This window comes from Poecile atricapillus, chromosome 1, assembly GCF_030490865.1.
Source record: "Poecile atricapillus isolate bPoeAtr1 chromosome 1, bPoeAtr1.hap1, whole genome shotgun sequence".
Taxonomy (NCBI): Eukaryota; Metazoa; Chordata; class Aves; order Passeriformes; family Paridae; genus Poecile; species Poecile atricapillus.
In genome coordinates, this window is record NC_081249.1 from 167,272,776 (window position 1) to 167,293,212 (window position 20,437).

Genomic DNA, 20,437 nt, shown 5'->3' on the forward strand with positions numbered 1-20,437 from the left:
AAAGGTTTTTTAGAACCAACCAGTGAATGAATATACTGAATTTTCATCTAAAAGTGGTAGCAGTGTCTGTGAGGAACGGGGAAAACCATGAGAAAATGGACAAAATATGTTTATTGTTTAATGTTGAACATTAAATTCTGGGAACAAGGAGGAAAGAAGCTGAAAAATAGAGTTCCAACAGCTCAGCCATGAAAAGGTGCAAGATTGAGCCGTCGGGAGTCTTTTCAGCCGCGGTGAGAGAGGGAGCCGAGTATTTTAAAAGCAGGCTGATGGATTAGCAAGCTGGGCAGGAAATCTAGTGCGGCGGCCAGGTGTGCATCTCCCGAGGCTCGTGTGCTGCAGAGGATCCGCACACGCCGCGAGAGCCGAGCCGCACCTGCCCGCCCTGCATCCATCCCGCATCGCTCCGCTCCCCAGCCCTCGCCCGGCTTCGGCTCCGACCGCCGGGACCCAGCCTGGGGGCTCCGCTGCTGGCTCCCCGCCGTGCCCGCGGTCCCGTTCCGCCTGGGCCAACAGCCCGAGGGGGGTCCCGGGCGGCCGCAGGCCGGGAGGGGAGCGGGGCCGCCCCGCAGGTGCCCCGGGCGGGCGGAGCGGAGCCGGCCCGGCCTCCCCCCGCCGCGGGGGCGGACCGAGCCCAGCCCAGCGCGGGGCCGGGTCGCCGCCGCCCCCGCCCCCTGCCGGAGCCGCCCGCCAGCCGCGCCGGGCCGGGCCGGGCCGGGCCGGGAGCCGCCGGAGCTGGAACTGGTACCGGTGTCGGCTCCGCTGCCGCGGCCGCGCCCGCCGCTGCTGGGGGAGGCGGTGCCCGCGCCGCGCCCCCGCGCCCCGCCCGCCCCCGGCAGCAGCAGCAGCGGCAGCGGCAGCTTCAGCACCTCCGGCAGCTCCGGCAGCAGCTCCAGCGGCAGCACCATGGACCTGTCCTTCATGGCCGCGCAGGTGGTACGGGACGGGACGGGACGGGACGGGACGGGACGGGACGGGACGGGACGGGACGGGAGCCCGGGGCGGGGGCGGCGGGGCGCGCATCCCCTCCTCCGCTTTCCGCTCGGCTCCTCTCTACTCCAAAGTTGCATCGGCGCGGGGGTAAACGTGAGCGGCCCCGCGTCTTGGGGAAGGGACGAGGAGGAGGAAGGAAAGGGAAAAATGAGGCGGCCGGGGCTGGTAGCGCTGCTGAGGAGAAGTTGGCGGCGCAGCTCGGGGCGCAGCACCTGTTAGCGCCGGCGGCGGGCCCAGCGCCAGCGGCCTCGGGCTGGCCAAGGCGAGCCGTCAGCTCTCCATCCTCCGAGACCGGCTGTAAATGAAAATCGGAGATGAGATGTTTCGGTTCTTTTCCTCCATTCCGTACCGCGATTGCATGTGCATCTGTGGTTTTGGTTCTTTTAAGTTGTTGTCTACGCATACAGAATACAGCTTGGCGTGTATAGAAATACTCCTCTGTTTGCATGAACAAATTTTTTAAATTGCAGCTTAGTTCTGGATTCTAGCTCCAGGCGTGATTGTGGGGGTTGGTGTTCAATATACTCATCCTTAATATATTGAGGAGTACTGGCTATAAGCCACCTAAAGCCAAAATCACCATCATAAATCCAGGTGAATTGGGTTTTTAACAGACATAGTGCTGTACTTGAGAAAAAGCCATACTTACTGACCATCCATTACCTTTTCTGGGATATATTCTTCTATTCATGTGGATACCTAAGTGTAATTGGCTTTTTTCAAGAATAGTTTGGATCCAAGTTTGTGATTTTGCCAAGAAACATCACCCACTGTTTAGAGGTGGAGTAGGGGCCAGGAAAGCCTTTCTGCACTGTTGCTGCCTGAGTGCTGACTTCATCTGGAGGTGTTTGTTGGAAGCCAGATCTGATCCTTACGCTGTTCTATTTCATTAATGCAGAGGCTGTTTTGTCTTGTTCTCTTCCTAAAGTCCAGTGAGGAAGCCTGAGGGGGTGTCAGGCTCTGCCTTTCTGAAGGTAGTGGTCCAAGCATCTCTTCCCTTTGGACGTATTTCTAAGAATTGTTTTTTAATGAAAACCACAGTGGGGAGGAAAGCACAATTTCTATTGATATGAGGTCTTCAGAGATTTTGCAGGTGTCAGACCATTTTCCTATGGTCCTTCTCAGCACAATCCCCGTGTCCATCTCTTGTTCCCTAAGCAGTGAGCTGAAGTGGAGTGCCCCCACAGCACAGAGGCAGAGGTGCAGCATAGCAGGAGGTTTTATCCATAACCAGAGCAGAGTGTGCCAAAGCTGGGACTAGTGCTGCCCATTCTCTTTCTATACTCTCCCTTATTATTGCTGTCCCATATTTCACATAGCTTCTACCTAATTCTGGGTGCTGGAAGAGTCACAAGGCACTGTTGCTTTGCTTCTCTCAGAACAGTTCCGAATGCAAATGTGTCTTACACTTACTGAGGTTCGTAATGCAACAGTTTACAGTGAAACATGCTTTTCTCCCCCATCCTTTGGGGTTAATTTTTTGTTTTCCTTTGTCACAAGAAGTGACAATTGATAGTTTCTGTTTCATACACCTTGGAGCTGTGTGCCACACAGCCCTTTGGGTGGTGAGGAAGGTGGGAAGCAGTCAGGGCTGTCAGATCTCTCCCTGTGGAGGCACGGGGCTCATTGGGTCTGCACAGCACAGGTGGGGAATTCTTCAGGGGGTATTTGTGTAATTAACCTTTGATGAGCTCTAGGAGAGGATTTCCTGAGATCCTTTTCTACTGAAAGAAATGAATCCAGTTCTTAGGTGACTGTCCAGCAGAGGCTTCACTTACCTCTGTTACTCCCTGTCACAGGCCTCTTGTACCTTTCTGAACTGTCAGCCCTTTCCATTCCTGTCACCACAGGGACATTCTACCCCCAATGTATCACTGCTTTAGGTATTCCCTTAGGTATTGCTTTTCTTCAGCTTTCTTTTCACTGCTTTATCTTTTTGTCTTTTTTGTTTGAATCGTTTCTGTAGCATTTCTGGTGGTGTGGTCCAGTGAGATACCTTCATTAACAAATGAGTGAGAACACAAGATAATTACTGATTTGTGCTTCTTGCTCATAATTACTTTTAAAGAAACTCTGCTATCACTCTCGTTATCATCCACCTCCAGGAGGTATTACATTTTACCTGATGATACCAGATACATTAATATTTTATAGAAAAATAGGTAATACCTAAACTGAGATGTTTAATGGCATACAGGCAATGGTTACCTCTCAAGTGAATTTATTTTTACAGGATACTGTAGGCTATTTATGTTCCTATAAATTGCTTTTGTGTGTTATCACACCTTTGCACTGCTCATTGTGGACCCAAGTTGGCTTTGCTCGATGTCTTGTGAGACAGCATAAATGACCTGTGTGTTAGAGCCCCTCTGATGTAAACACAGAAGCAGCGTGTGTGTAACTTTGGTTGCCACTTGCAGCCTCACTGATTCTACAGTGTGTTATGGACAGTCAAAATCTGGCCTGCTCCTAAGTGCAGCTTGAGCAGCTACCTGAACACCTCAGCTGTATTGTATTTATTAGATTTGCCATGAAGAACAGCTTTTGACTGTAACTATTAAATCTGTTGTTAAAATAAGCCTTTTGCATCAGTGCGTTCACCTCCAGCCAGTAGCTGATTGAGCAGGCTTGGGTGTCCTCTGTTCTGCTGGTGCTCTAATTGCCTTTGGTTTAAGGTCCATTGTGCTAATGAGCAGGACTCACACCTAGTTAAAACCTGTTAGCAGCTAGTCATTTGGCTTCCATTTTAAATCCATATTTTAATTAAAGTAATGCTGTACTTCTCAAGATGCCGTGCCAAAGATGTTCAGCCACTGCGAAGCTGTGTGACTGGCTCATTTCTGTGTGTTGTTCAGTGATTTCAGAGTGCTCTTGTAGTCTAGGTAACCTCAGAAATAGCCACTTCTCATAGGTAGAGACTTTTGCTTCCAGCATAAAAGCCTGGTTTTGGGAGGTGCTGAGTGCTGCATCCAGGCTAAGAGCGCTCGATGCTTTTATCAGGGGTTAGGGGGTTGCTGTCAGATGCACAGGAGTGAACTGCCCCTCTCCCTGCTTCTCACAGACTAAAATTAATATTGATTTAACAGCCAGCTGATGAAAAAATGTTAATGGGAGCAGGGAAATAGAAAAAAAATAGAAGCTTTTAGTGGGGAAAAAATGGAAAGACAAAGAATAAAAAAATGATGTCATGGTCTTCAGTATGATCCAAATTAATATGAGCTGGGCAGCACCTGCAGTCATAACGTTGCTGGTACATTTTTCAAGATTTATGTTTGCAATTTAATTTTCCTGAAGTGTTTCCTGTATTTTCTGTTTCATATTGAAAATGAGGATTGGATTTCCTTAATTTGCAGTGTTTTTATGGTCGGCTATGTCTCCCTACTGTAAAAATAAAATTTTAATTGTCAGATAAATGGTCTTTTCTTCTTTTATGTTTAGAACAAGGAAAAGGTAGCAAAAGCCTTGGGAATATGGCTGTTTCCGTGGATTTCTTTTTTACAAGTTTTTGTAAGTCATATATAGTTGATGATTCTCCATGTTCAGAACCTCTTTGCAAACAGTTTCTGAGGATTTGAAGTGCAAGAAGTTGAATTCTTTGTGTATAGTTCAATGATTAAAAGGTGTATTTTTATAAGCTTTCATTTCAATTGGAGTGATGGGGGTTTGTTTTTAATATGAAAAGTGATGCCATGCTTCAGGAGCTAGAGAAACAAATGAACAAATTTGGTACAGAAAGAAAAACAATTATAAAATAAAGATAATTTCATTGCTTTTGTGTCCTCTATTACATTCCTAGGATTTCAGGTCTGGTCAGTGATCATTCAAGTCATTTGAAGCCTTTCATTACATTGGTAATAACTCAGGTTACCTTCCCCAAAACAGGGAGGTGGTCCTTGGTGCATCTGGAAGAAACTGTATAGTTCCCTATTACCATGTCAGAATAACAATCCACGCTTCCACATGAAACATACATTATTAAGAGCTATCTGAAAAGCCCTGGAATACACATGATGAACTGAGTTCATTTAGGGTCAATAATGTCATGCAAGTTATTTATGAGAAAATATTTTAATAGCAAAATCTGCAAATTTTGATTTAAAATATCCTTTCATTTTGACTTACGGAATCATAACATCATTGTCATTATGTCACTTAAAGGTTGGAAAACACTTTCAAGATCTAGTTCAGCCACTAATGTGGCACTGCCAAGTCCACCACTAAACCATGTCCTTAACTGCCACATCTACACATTTTTTAACTACCTCCAGGGGTGGTGACTCAACCCCTTCCCTGGGTAGCCTGTTCCAATGCTTGGCAACACTATGCATGAGGAAATGTTTCCTGATACCCAATCTAAACCTCCCCTGGCCCAACCTGAGGCTGTTTCAAATCCACCCTGTCACTTGTTGCTTGGGAGAAGAGACCAACCTCCACCTGGCTACAGCCTTCTTCCAGGGGACGTGGAGAGCCATGAGGTCCTCCTGAGCCTCCTTTTTCTCCAGGCTAAACATCCCCAGCTCCCTCAGCCCCTCCTTATCAGGCTTGTGCTCCAGAGCCTTCACCAGCTTTATACTCACATTTTCCAGCTGACATGGACAGCCCATGTGTGTGTTGCAAAGCTGGGGTGTGCACAGAGGGTGTGCTTGGCATTCTTGGACATGCACCTGAACAGGAATTCAGAACTGCTGCATTTCCAGAAATCCCAGACATAGGTCCAGTATCCTTTAATTCCTTTCTAATGAGATTTCTAGATGTTAGAGGATGCACAATTAAGATCTGCTGTACTCTGCTGTATCAGCACAGAGGACCCAGAGTCCAGGATAATGCTGCATTTGTTTTCCTACTATTTCTTTATCTGTTCTCCATCTCAGGGGCTGAGAGGGATTCAAAGCCTTTATTAGCTGTGTACTCTTTCTTACAGCAAGGTAATCTGAAGGTATTAAAAAAGAGCGAGTTTAGATTTGTGGTTTGGGTAGGTTATTCCCACCAGCTCAAAACAGAATCCAGGCTGCTTGCTCAACGTGAGCTGCATGTGTCTTTGTGTCTATACGTGTGCTGCTGAGAAAGCTTCAAAGACAGACAGACAGACAGACCTATCAGCCATGCTTGCACTTGGGGAGTCTTTCTTTGGCAGTGCTAAATGGTGGCCATTTGGAAGTTTTGACATTACTGGTGTATGGTTAGGACTGGTTTTTTGTTTTGTTTTTTTTCTTTAAAAAGCGGGATCACCAAAAAGCAAGCTCTGCCAAACCAATGGAGAGTTGGGATTAAAAGAAGCATGAACAACTCCTTGTCAAAAGCTGCCCTGGTTATAATCTAAGACCTAAGACAAAACCTCTTTGATCTATAGCATTAAACATTAATAATGTTAGCTAGGAGCCTGTAGTCATTCTTTTATATAACCAGTTCAGTGCTAACTTGTCTGCATAATAGGGCACTGACCATTACTCTGCCAGCTCTGCTGTCTTCCAAAGGTTAAAGTAATTTTCTCTGGCATTCTTTGATTCCTCCAGAATATATTGAATTATAATAAATAGAATCAAAGCATCAGGAAGCTGAAAGAGCAGATGTGGGTTTAACTAAAGAGTTCTTAGATGCTTTGGTTCAATCTTAAGTCCTGATGTCTTGCTGTGGTATAGCACAGCCAGAGGGACCAGCTATGTAATCCAGATGTTGCTGAAATCCTGTTTTGTGTGCAGAAATCCGTGTCCTCATCCAGGATGTTGCCAACAGTTGAGGTGAGAATTATTTTCTTTCTGCTGGCTGCTTGGCACAACTGCATTAGATTTTTATTAGTGTGGGGAACAAGAGGAATCCCTTCACTTTTCTTATCACTGCAGTAATACTGCAGACTACATTTCCAAGTCTTGTATAGTAGAAATTTCTGTTCCAGCAAAGCTTTTGAAAATTCATTGGAGATTTGGGCATACTGTTTTTATAAAGTGTTGATACTGCACTTTGGAGGAGGCTGTTGTTCCAGAATTGTGCTTGTAATTGCTGTCAAAAGATGTTAAAAGCAGTGATTCCAATCCAGCAAAACACTTAAACATTTACTGCACTTGGAACACGTGTATATTGTTCCAGTAACATCAGCAGGACTGTCCACTTGCTTAGAATGAGGTATCCTAAAGCCTGGCACAGATGGAGAGAGAATGCTTTGCAATTCATAGAAAAAATATCCTAGGAGAGCAAGAGGAAACCTACTGTTGGTCATATTATTAATTCAGGGAAGCCTGAGGCTAAGTGTTTTGGAGTGATTGTGCTTTCATCAGTTAATAGCATGATGAATTTCTCATAGGAGCTCTTAAATGTTGGAAGACGAGGATGGGGTAGGAGGTGGGTGGTGGGGCAGGGAAAGTAGAATGGGGGTCATGTGGCACATGTGTTTGTGCACCTTTGCACAACAAGGGGTAGAAGAAACTGGAAATAATTTATTTGTGTTTCATGTGCCCATTAACTGTGAGACTAATTCTGTGACACATTTAATATTTTTTGAAATAATTTACATGATTTTCAGCAGTTATATGCCAAAAGCTTCACAAACAGCAGATGTCACATATTTCCATCTTTGTTGAGTGTGGAAAGGAGGTTTGTAATATAGTAGCAAATAGACCTTCACATGTTTTACAGACAAAGCATTTCACAACACAGTCGATTGCAGCAGTAGCTGGGGTCCTCTTGTGCACAGAGAATAGCTGGAGATGGCAGGTAGGAGGAATGAAGACTGAAGCAGCACTATATTCATGCCAAACATATTGCTTGTTGAGGTGCATGCTTTTTCTTTTTCCAGTAAGAGCCCAACCCTGTACACTGAGCAATAATTCTCTTGGCAGACTTGATGAGAATGGGGTTTCTGGGTAGCAGCTGAACAGCCCAGTTGGGTCCTTAGAATCCATAGGCTGGAAAATCTTAACTGGTTATAGATTGGGGTGCCAGTGATGGTGGTGTTATCTTGGTTTTGGCAAATTTAGGATTAATTTCTCAATTCATTGATGAGCTGCAAACATGGGGGTAGAGATCCTGGTTTAAGTTTTGTTGAAAATGGAATGGATGCTGGCCATTAGGAAGCTCGTTTCACCATCTTCCTAACCTCATTCCCATAACAGACAGAAGCAAAAAACTCCAAATGATTCAAAGGGTATAGGATTAAGTAAAGAAGTGTGATCCTTTGATGACCATACACCATCAAATTAAATCATTGATCAAAGATTAGACTGTTCAAATGGAGTGCACTGATGTGGAAAGCAGAAAATTAGAGCAGCAACCCAAGTAAATTCAGCAGTGACCAGCTCTGTTAGTTTGCTGTGTCTCTCTGCTAGACTTTAGTTTCTTTGAAAGTGTTTTTGGTCATGAATTGCATTTTCTACCTGAGCTAGTAAGGTCTGTTGTAGTCCTCTGTCTGTTGTTTCAGCAGACATCATGGTTTGATGAGTGTAGTATCTTATACAGAATTACTATTAACCCCTTCCTCTGCTCACAGGGATGATGATTTTTAAAGGTGTCTTTTGAAAACTGATGGCTCTCTGTAATTTTTATAAACACTTTTTTTTCCAGCAGATACATGCTGAAGTATGAAAGGAAGATCCTTGAAAATTGGTTGTAAACTGATGATGGTTGTGTGGCTTGATCCAGTGGTATGATCTGCTTCTTGTGCTGGTTAACATGCCAGGATTGTTCCATTTCCATGGAATGGAAGCCCCTGGAAAACAGGATCCTGACATTTCATATGCAAGTTATGAGTACTTGGAACAAAAAAGGGTCAGAATGAAGTGTGTGAGCTCCTTGACATCTTTTTTGAAGGTGCTGTGTGGTCAGCGCATGCAGTCCCATCTGCTCCGGTGCTGCAGTGAGGAATGCCTGTCCTTACACTGGGCACAGAAAACATGGCCAGCTGTGACACAAAGACCAGGAGCACTGAGAACTGACTGGCTGTGTGCTTTGCAGTGCTGGCAGGATTACTGAGAGCAGAGGCAGCACAGGGTGGAAATGTGTCCCTGTGAGTACGACACGGGTGTGGAGCTGGTGCTGTGAGCGGTACTCGCTGCCTGCCCGCTCCCCCACTGTGCTCTCCATCTGTCTCACAGCACCAGCCTTTTGAAATGACCCCTGCTCTTACACCGAGTCTTTAGTCTTAGCTGAGTTCCACACTCCTGGTAGCTGCCAGAGCCCAAACCTGCCAAGCAGTAGCTGATTAGAAATCATTACTATTATGGTCACTTCAGAAGAGCTCAGCACCTCTATGAAGCAGGCTGCTGGATACAGGGCCATTTCCTTTTGCTTTGCAAAGTGGTTATCTCTAGTGTGGAAATGTTTTAAAAAGTAATCATATTAAAAGCTGTTAACCTCACCTGCTTCTGTTTCTTGTGATTTTGTTTCTAAGCCTTTCAAATGTTATGAAAGGGGGAACACCCTAGGAATGAGCCTGCATAACTAAAACAAAACCGTACTTTCACTGTGGCTTTTTTATTTTGGTATTTTTTCCCTGCCATAGCAGCTGGAAGAGCATTTGCAAAATATGGGATGATGCTGGGTTCTGTGACTGATAAAAGAGACCGATACCAGAGTTGCTGCATCAAAGGGAAAAAGATGGCTGTGTCTCTTTGACTGATGTGTAGAGTTTTTGAGATTTACGTTCAGAGAGAAAAGGTAACACTAGGACTGATATGGAAACAAAAGTATTAAAATTTAAAGTGTTAAAGGATTTCTGAGATATCAGCTGAACCCAAGGACTTGGAGTAGCTGATCACCTTTAAATATCTAGATCCTAGTTAAGTGCATGCCTGAAGTATGTAATTCTCTGAACTTCCCTTCTGCTTAAATGAAGTATATAATTAAATGCCTTGATAGTCTGCAATTAAGTGCCAAAGCATTTTGAGGTATTATAATAGCTCTTCTTTAAAAGTGAGCTCGACTTGAAATATACTGGGTTACTCCTTTTGCCTTTCTACCTTACCCTCCTTGATGCACCCTCATAAATTTTTATGGATTTTTCTCAGGGGTTTCCTCACAACTTTTCTCTTGTATACCTATGTAAAATGTTTTCCTTCCTATTCAGCTGTGCTCTCCTCTTTGGATATCTTCTTTCTTCATTTCTCATATCCTCCATCCTTACCTTTTATAAATTATTTGAGATGCTATAGTTACGCCAGCTCCAGTCCAAGTCCGACAGAAATTTGAGTTTGGTTCTAGAAGATGGAGGTGAAAGAGTAAACAATTCTCCTGTTCCGGGAGGGACAAGAAATGCAAATACATCAGAACAGCAAACTAAAATGCTGCAATCACTGAAACTGTAAGCAACATGGCAGAAACTTTCCCAGCTGAGTTACTAAAGACAGAAGACTCTTAGTATGTTGTTGTTGGCCTGCAAGTTAGTAAAAATTGAGTGGCGCTTGATGTAGAATCTAAATCTCAGGAATGGAAATGTCACCTCCTTTGCTCTGTTTTATATTTTGGTTGTTCTTCAGCTAGAGCAGAGTAGCTTTAAACCTCAATCTGAAAAGTTCTGAATTCTTCTCTAAACACTGAGCCCAGCAGTCACTTATGAGAAAGATATTGAAAATTAATTTGCAAACACTCTACTCTCTTTGCCTGTGCTATGATATTTTTCCCCTCACAGACCTAGAGGTCACCTTCATTAAATATATGGTTATTAACATAAAAGCATACCAAATGGTTATTCTGTGATAGGATCCAGGCTGTGAAATGGTTCATTCTATGTTGGTCTCTGAGCCATCTGATTGAGCATGCAGTGAAACTCTGCAGATGAGCAAGGCAGTGAAATTTGTTGTCAGGGTGGCAGATGTTTTATTCTCCTGGTGCGTTCTCTGGCATTTCTCAAGGACATGAAACAGAAGCAGAAGAAATTGAATTGCTGTGCTTGCCCTCTCCCTTGTTGTCCAATGTAGTTTTGCAACTCATTTCTCCTGTAATCTTATCAAGTGTGAGAAGAGACATGCACCTACTGACTTTTCTTACAGCTGTCCTTTATACTTTCACAGGTAACCTTTACCCAGCCAGCTGTAGTTTTCAGCATGGGTGGTTTTCATGGTACATATCTTGCTTATCACTTTAGTGTACATAATACCCCTAACAGCACTTTAAAGATGGGTATTTGGAAGACTAAAAAAACATTGCTGCCTCTAAATCATTTGTCTTCTGACCTCTGGTCTGCACAGTTCATGTCTGGCAGAAGGGAGGGTATGGAGAAAGCAGAAGACAATGTGCTGATGTAAGCTGCAGTCTGGGCTGCCATGATAACAACCCCTTGCTGTGCCTTAAAGCCTTCAGGTGCCAGCATGTGCCATGGGTCATGGTGACAAGTGAAGGGAAATGGGAAGAGGAAGCAAAGGTAGGTTTGGCCAAACTCTGCTGTCTTCCTTGAGGACACAGCATGGTCTGATTTGAATTGGTGTAGAGAATGCTGGCCAGCTCCCAGGAGCCAGCTCATTGTTTCTGTAACTGTTGGCTTTGGAAATGGGAAAGCCAACTGCTACTAAAAATCTTAAAACTCAGTTCTAGAGAACAACAAGTAGGAGAATCTCTTCTGTAATGGCAGTTGCTCCTGCTTTGCTACCTAATCTTTGCTGTGAGGAAACAAATCACATAGTTTTACACTCTAAATTTAGCCTTGCCTAATCAAAGATATAAGTTCATTAATGCAAACAGATCCAATAATTTTTTAGTGTTAGATATTTTAATTATTAAAAAATAAAATTCAATACCTTGTATTGCCCATAGGTTATGATGGTAATTCAACTGGACTTCACCACATCCATGATACCTTTTTTTACAGAAATATGTAACATTTAGGGCATGGGTGCATCTCCATACTTTAGAGATCTCAGGGACATTACAATATAAGCAGCCATCAGGCATGTACTGTAAATTTGTGTGAGACATGACTGGGACCTTGCACCCCAACACTGGTGATCTGTGGTGCCTCCACTCTGTCCCGCAGGACCAGGGCAGTGAGGGACCATAGACACACACAGGGTGGCAGCCAGAGACAGACAATACAGCTGTGTCTGTTGCTTATGGTATTTCAGGATGGTTGTCCAACTGCTGCATCCTGCAGTGACCTACAACTTACTGAGTTCAACTCCTAAGGTGATTTTAATTCTTACAAACCTCACAACTTATCATCAAGAGTGTAAAGTTTCACCTGAAATTAAAGGATACCGAGAGGAAGGCTGGACTGTCCCACGAGGCCACAGAGGAGATAAGAGTTTTAGTGAGCACTTATTCCCAGTTTGATGCTCCTTAGTGTAAAGTTTAAACTGGCCATTGGTTGCAGAGGCAAAGCAGCAAATCCTTCTTCCTCCACATGTGCAGTCAGGTGGCCCAGCAGGTAATGCTGAGAGCATTCCTCAAGTTCTTTTGGACATTAACTAAGTTATAGTCTATATAGTTATAGAAGCTATAGCCCTGTCTTTTGGTACTGGATTCGTGACTATCAAACTCTGATTTTTATGTTCTTTTGTTTTGTTGTTTTGTTTTTTTAAACTGTGGTATCATTTCCTTCAAAATGAATCTGGCAGGTGATCTTACAGAAGTTTGGAAAACTGTGACTTTCAGATGCTGGACCATTTCAGTAAAGCTTGGCCAACAAGCAGGACAGGGTGTGCTCTTCCCCAAAAATAAGCAGCGTCTTTCTGTGTGCTGATTTTGACAGAAACCCTGACATCCGTTTAGGAGTAATAGAGCTCATGTACAACTCTTTGCCTCAGGATCATGCTATGCTCCTGTCAGTCCTCGTAGTCATCCTGTTCACTGCCTGTCTCACAGGAGCAGCAGAGTGGTGACAACAGAGGAGATGCAGCAGCTGTCACACCTATTTACAGCTTCTCAGTCACTGATGTGAGAATAAACAAACATGATATTCCTGCAGTTGTGTTGTTAGCAATTTATTTTTAAAATCAGTCACTTGAAAGATATTGAGGCACAGGTAAAATAGCTCTGTCAGCACTTTCTGTGTGGTTTGCAACCTACTGCTTGACCTGAAAATTTCACTCTGTTTCTGTTAACTTAATAGAAGAGTTAAGGTCAAGGCCACATACTTACCTGGTGAAAGCACACATTTCTCTTCTGAGTGAAGTTGTATCATGTGGCTCACCAAATGCAGGAACATGCTGATTCCTGTCCACTGCTGCCATTTTATTCCCTGATTTTATTACCTGCTCAGCAGTGATGAGTAATTCTCACATGTAAGAAAATTATATTTACTGTAAGAAAGGCCAAGTAAATTCGTAGTTGAGCAAACATTTAAAGAAATAACAATTAGAGATTGCTTTCCTATTGAAAATGTGGAGGGGAAAAGAAATTGAATATATAAACACTTTCTCTTGTATATCCAAGAAATAAATGCAGAAGTTCATATTTTCCATCATTGCATCCCCATAAATGTGGGCATGAAACTTGTTGTATGTAGTCAGTAAATCTTTATTAAACAGTGGCTGTTTAATAACAATAGCTATGTAATAAAAACAGTAAGTCAAGAAAGTTGATAGGATTAAAATCTGTGATCTGTTTTGAGGGCTGAAGTGGAAAAATCCCAGATAAACAGAAAGAGGATGAGTCCATAATGTCCTATGAAGACCCAGCATTTATGGACATGGATATTGTGCTCTGCATTTCCTTTTGTCTCTGCTTTCCTCCTCCTCAAAGCTGTGGAGGGCACCTCTCAGAAGCATCATCTCATGGCAGGCTCTGTATGTTTGGCTTGCAGTTGAGAGCACCAAAAGAGCTGAGTGCACCAGATCAGATGCATGGTCTGATCATTGGTAATGGCCCTTAGCAGCTGTCTCTTGGAGAGACACTCCAGCACAGAGGGCCTTTGTAATCAATCAGGCTGGCCTGCTGTCAGTGTTCCTAACTGGGACTTACCTATCCATCTGTTTTTGAAGTGTGTGGGAAGCCTTGTGGCTGTGTGTACTTAAAAGCTCAACATGGATGGTGATTTCAGGGGCCTGGCTTCAGAGCTGCAATGAAACATTTTACCCTTTGTTGGGAGGCTTCATCTCTCTTGCTCCTACCTTGCTTTAAGGGGCTCCTGCTGCCTTGCACCTAATTCCTGAGTCACAGCAACATGTGGCAGAGTTTGAGTATCTCTGCTGCCACGTGACCCTCCTTGGCCATGGTTCTGTGTGATGGATGGTACTGTTCCTTTTCTGCCTGCCTCATTGGCTAGTAACAAATAATTTGGGTGCTTATCTCTGAGAACCACTAAGGATGTATTTATTTATTCATTCACTAACTTATATTCTTATATCTCATACCTGGATATGGTGCCTCCTGATGTCAATCTCACTGGTTCATCATTAGGAGAGCTCTGTGTTTCCCTGGAAGTACCTGGTTGTAGCTTCCAAAGCATAGCAGTCAGCATATTTAGCCTTTTTTCTTCCACTTTTTTTTTTTTTTCTTCTGTTTTCCTAACTAATTATAAAGTAGACTTGTTTTTGTGGTCCCTACAATTACTGGAACCAGTGCTTCAAGTAGCACAATTCCCAGTCATCTTTCAAATATGATACTGTTTTTGCTATTAGGAGTATTTATTTCATATACAGTCTGGGCTACATTTGTTTTTGTAGGTCAAATTTAACTGTGGGCTGTGCTGCCCAAACCATGCACTGGTTTTATGTTGTGGGAACCATCAACAAAAACCTGAATCCTCCACAACTGGTTTTTTTTTTTTTTCTTTTTAATCTATTTCACAGAAGTCATTAGGTAGCCTCCAAATCTATTTTTTGAAAAATTCGACACATTCTCAAAGAGACAGGTTGATGGGAACAATTGTTAAAAAGCAGGAAGCAAAGCAGCAGTGAGGACATATGTGCATTCACGTCATGTAAACCTGATGCTGACCAGAGGGAGCCAGCCCACACCTTCCTCCCTGCCCAGGGAAGCCCCACAGCGACAGGATGCCACCTGAGCTCATTGCCACATAAGGACAGGGTGAGCCATGTCACCAGGGTGCAGGAGCAGGCGGCCCCCTGTTCCTGAGCCTTGGGCAGAGCGGTGGCCCCTGCCTTCCGAGGAGCATGTGGGGAGTGGGTGGGGGCTGGCACTGCTCTTCTGCTGCCCATCTGCCACTGCCCACCAGCATGAATGCCCTGTCTGCCAGAGCAGAAGTGCTTTTAACTGAAGAGCAAAAGGGGAATTCAGGAGAAGGGTTCTTCTGACACATTTGCTCCCAGGTCCGTGTCTCTGTACATTGAGTGCTCGATGCTGGGAGCAGCCGTAAATTATCCGTGGGAATAAACGCAGGCTTTGCCTGCATGATGTAGAAACGATCCAGAGAAAACAAAGCTGAAAACATTCTGTTAAAATTATCTCATGTGGGATACATAGAGTAGAGCTGAAAAAAACAACACAGGAGTCACAAGCAGATGTAAATCCGCTTGCTAATATGTCTTGCAGGCAGTGTCAGAGGTGTTTTGGTGATAGCTGCTTCTGCAGCAGAACAGGCAGCGTGAATGCAGTGCCCACAAACTGCTCAGAATCCGTAAGTAAAAGGCAAATTAGCTTTGCACAGACTTGTGGAAGGAAAAATATAAGCTGAGGAAATAACGAGTGATGTGCACTCTGCACTTTGCTGAATGCAAAGTGGAAGTGCTATGAAGACTGGGAAACGAAATTGTTAACCAAAGAAACAAGCGATTGTTTTGTTAGTTCATGTTTGGCCTTTTCTTCATCTCAAACAAGGAGCAGTTGTATCATAAACACTTGTGTCAACCATCTCATCCATTCATTTGTATTTCCCTTCAAAATCTTACCTAATTCTAGCTAATTCTAATTCTTGTCCATTAATCGGTTTTCATATTTCACGGCTGCCTTTTTCCATATATGTCCTCAATCTTGCATTTAGTTTCACTCATACAGCAAAGCCGCTTTATTGTTTTTCCCCACAATACCTGCTGAAAACTGTCCTTTTTTAAAGTTGGTAAAACACTGGGCCATGGCTGGACTGCTGATGTGTGTAACCTTCCAGTTGGACTTCTGTCTCATTGCCATCTTTGCTCTGCTCCCATTTCTTTATTCTTGGGTTTTGAGCAAGACCTTTTTCTTTATTTTCACAGGTCATTTGGGATCTTTATATTTAACTAGAATTGTGAATACCTAGACAGAGTAAAAAAAGATTAAGACATTTCAAATCACAGATACTTAAATACTCAACCCACTGACACAATTTTGAAGGATTTTTGTCTTTTTCTCCACATCTGTGAAGAAAACAAGCATAATTATATTCCCATACATGAATCCATATGTCTGAGGCTGTCAGCCTGATAGTGATCCTCCCAAGGAATGCTCCATAGTCAGTGGCTGTTTATCATCCAGCTGCTGTATTCCAGGTATCAATGCCCTTTTCTTCTAAGCAATTAACTGGGTCACAGAGAGCCTAACGCCATTCTGTGTATATCTCATTTTGGCCAGCCTTCTTCAATGTCTTTCATGTCATGGGTTAAGCCAAACAAATAAAAGAACAATCAAGTAAAATGACAGTGAAAAAAATGGAGATTAATTAATTTAAATAACAGAGTTAACTAGAGAACAACTCTGAAAGCTGCTTACAGTGGTGGTACATCCTGTTAGCCGTTCAGTTTAAATGCTCTCACCTCAGCAGCAATGCAGTGATGCTGACAGAAAGGAATCATTGCTTTGTGGATATCCTTATTTGTGCAAATTTCCTTTTGCTGAAGCAGTCCGAGTTCCCATGCTTCTTCATTGCCTGCTCAGGCAGTCCTCCTGAGCACCCAGGTCAGCACTGTGAGTGGGAAAGGGCAGCTTGTTCACATCTGTTTGCAGCTGTCTGCCAGCATGCCCCTCCTCTTCCCTCAGTGCAGTATTTGTAGTAATTGAGATAAAAACAGTCTTGTGCCATCGCACATGCATCTGCTTTCAGGGCTGGATTTCCAAAGCATGTGTTCAGATCTGGTTTTCATGCGTCACTGCATTTTAAGGACTCCATTTGCATAGTCCATTTCAGGTTAATCTTTGTTTAGATTTTTCACCCTGTCACTGAAATTATGTCTTTACACGTATATATCAAGGTGGACTAAAAATGTACTTTCCCCTTTCCAGGCCTTCCATGATCAAATGATAATTGGTTGTAGCTTTTCTGTGCCCCCTCACTCCATCTTTTTAACCAAATCCTTTGAGCAATAAGTTCAAGTTACCCAGTAGGAGTTTGTAGTTGGCTGTATGAGGTTGTCTTGTTATCTCTTCCACAAATGCATGAATCCTGAAGACAAGAATTTCATTCTACGCTGACTCCATGTCTTTGGAGAGGGTAGAAAAAGCTTGTGCTTGGGGTATGAATGAGGATGTCTAGAAAGAGGGAGCTCTCACCTTGAACTGAATTTATGTCAGTTCATTTTATGTCAGTTCATTATATGTCAGTTTATATATGAACTGTGTTTATGTCAGATATGCTTGGAGTGGTTTGGGTCCAGTTTCCAGTAGATTAGATTAATTTCTTTTCACTTCCAGTGTCTTTATGGGAAAAAGAGGCAGATTTATCATGAATCTGCCATTCATCATTTTGTGTCATGATATCATAATCATCTGAAATCAAGATATAAAATAGCAGTTCATTTTTTATTAAAATTGCATTTAGTCTCCCTGGTAACTTTATTTCCTTCATATCTTTTTCACTTGAAAGAACAAGATGTCCAGCAGATGTAAAGGCTACCACCTGGAAAAAGCTTTTTTACATGTGCCTTTTAACGCTTGATTTCTGAGCTGTGAAGACTAGTGCATAGGTGTTACTTAAATCAAGCATTTACATTTCTACTATAACGCAAAGCAAAATCATTAAGGTCACAGACTTCCCTCTTTCACATGAGAAGTGAACCTTTCCTTATGTTATCCAGCCCTTTTTATAAAAATGTTTGATGTTTTTCACTGGGAATGTTGTTAATAGCAACTGTAGCATTTATCTTAGTGACATCATGTCTTTTAATCAACAAAAGATCACGGTAACCTTTTGAAAAATCCGCGTACATCAATATCCATGAAATTCACTCTGCTAATGTCAAACTTTTCATGTGCAAAATATCTTGTCTGCATTTCTGCAAAGGAAAGAAACATGTCATCATCTAAATTGCAGGCTTAAATGAAGGCCTAAGATGAAAATAATATGGATCAGATAAATATTTTAAGGCTGTCAACTCATATTGGTTCATCTTCTGTCTTGTTCTGTCTGTGGATGCCCAAGTACAATTGGCAGATGCTAATGCTGCATTTTCTTGCTTTTCTGCTGTCTAGCTAAAGATCAGCAGGGGTCAGCTGTGCACTTTTCAGCCCCAGAATACCGAGCACCTTTTGACCAAAGCTGCCGTGTTTTCTGAAAAAAAGAATGAGCATGCCCCTGTGTTTTAGCCTCTTGGTAAAAGGTGTACAAAATCAGCCTTTGGCTTTACTTTTATTCTTCCAGCAGGAGAAAAGTTTGATCACAGATCTTGTGACACAAATCTTGACTGGCTGGTTTTGCTGATGTTTCTCTGCATGTGAACAGATTCTGGCTCAAAGCCCATCTCATTAGGAGAAGTCTTCATAGGCCACAATCAATTAGCAGCCAGGGCTTGGTTCCAAGTTATAGATAAGGGTTTTCTTGAAACAATATGGACTATACTTTTTGTTGAAGGTAATGGTTTATTCTAAAGGCCAGAGTGACCCAATGATTTTTTCCTCAGTAATGAGCTGTGCACTCTAATGCTTTCTAGAAATTTTATTTCTTCTTTTCCTCCATAAGAACATCGAGAATTGGATGAATTTTTAATGTTCCTTCTTTTTTTTTCTTTTCTTATGGTACAAGTGTAAGCTTGAAATAGAAAGGATGGCTATTGGTGAGATTTACAGGGAGTATAACTATATGGACAGGGAGTGATGTGGTGTTTCTCAAAAACTGTTTTTCTACATTCCTCAAAGAGCAAGCACCTTCCCTTTGGGGAAACAGATGGTGCCTGCACAACAGGATTACAGAGAGAAATGGGTTATGATGGAAGGTGAGAGGTAGAAGCTTACTCTTCTGCAAAATCTAGGCTCTGCTTTTACCTTGGAGATGGTGGCACTGGTTTTGTTATCTCACTGCTGGAGTAATTCAGTGCCTTGTGGGGGGAAAAGTGCTGCTGTGGGCAGAGCTGGGATACACAGGTGGGATCTGATCTGATATTTGAAGAACAGTTTAAATTGAAGAGCAGTTTAAAATCAGTGGAGACCCTTTTGTGTATGTAGGAATTGGTGTGTAGTCACATTGTGGCCACCCCGGGAACCGAAGGAATGGGACAAAGATGATTCCTCTGATTCCTCTTCCTTCTCTATTTAAGCTGCAAGAAAAGCAAGCTGATTTTAATAAAAATGAATGAAATGAGGTTCATGGCAGCAGTTCTGCATAGCATGAGACTCAAACTCCACACTCGAACTCCACTATTATGTGGTGAGTTGGTGAGACCCAAGTTTGAGACAGTCTCAAATTGGGGATGAGTGCTTCCACTTCCCATCACTTTCTTTGTATATCTTGCAACAGAAAGCTGGAGTTGACTAAGGCCCACTCTAAATCTTATGGGGATCATATCTGAAGTAATCGGAAAAACAGATTTCTTGGGAGGGGATTTACCCTGTGAAATACCTAAGGCATATATGACTTCCCAAGAGCTTGCCTTCCCCTGCACATTTTTGTGATGTACCTCTTCCTTCTGACCCCCTGCCTACCTGTGGTTGTCTTTTCATATCACCACCATATTATCCTTTCATCAGTATGGGATGATCCAGGAACCCAGAGCTGAGAGTGAACAGGAGGAGCACACTGTGGTCTCCCAAGCACAGGAGGACCACTGCTCTTACATGCGGAGGTTGTCACAGGCACCAGTAGTCTGACAGTTGTTCCTCTTCCTGAGACAGCATGGCACAGTCTGGTTCTCTTACCTCTGAATATCCCTGTTGGATGAAGCAGGGTGTTGGATTTTGTGAATATTCTTTAGCTGTGTCTTGTCGGTTTTGCCTGCAAGCGTGCAAACCCTGCAGACCTCTGAAATCAGTGACATGATTGTGTATGACAGTCATTAGTGGGTGAAACAGAAATCTGTCTGTGAGCATCTGTTTTGAGGGAGCCAAATGTAATTAAAGTTTAACCATGCTGCATTTGCTCTTTTGTTTACTGGGATCCAGTCCTTCTTAGGGATCACAGGGACATTTCTTGAGGTCCTTCCGAGGGGTTTGACTTGCTGCATTTTGTCATTGTATGTGTGTTTCATGTAAGTGTGTTTTGTATTACAGGCTAGATCAAACAAGTTTGTTCAGAAATTCCCTTCAGGATGATAAAACTCTACCTTCTTGATTATGTTCAAGTTTTTTCCAAGGGGAATACTTTCTGGTTTTAGGTTGTTCTGAATCTGGACATACTGCATTGATATATTGCATTTTATCAGTTACGTCTCCATGATGCTCT

General features: G+C 43.0%; 1 protein-coding gene across 2 annotated transcripts in view; it reads left to right on the plus strand.

The window, feature by feature from the left end:
* Nucleotides 1–716: 716 nt before the first annotated feature.
* The window catches only part of C1H14orf132 (chromosome 1 C14orf132 homolog), a 34,887-nt gene continuing 15,166 nt past the window's right edge, over nucleotides 717–20,437 (plus strand). Inside the window, exon 1 of one of the 2 annotated variants that reach the window (XM_058851416.1) lies at nucleotides 717–936. In XM_058851416.1, the coding sequence (XP_058707399.1) occupies nucleotides 907–936 (30 nt within the window). In that variant the 5' untranslated portion in view covers nucleotides 717–906. The remainder of the gene's footprint in view (nucleotides 937–20,437) is intronic. The other variant, XM_058851424.1, reaches the window with a different exon arrangement.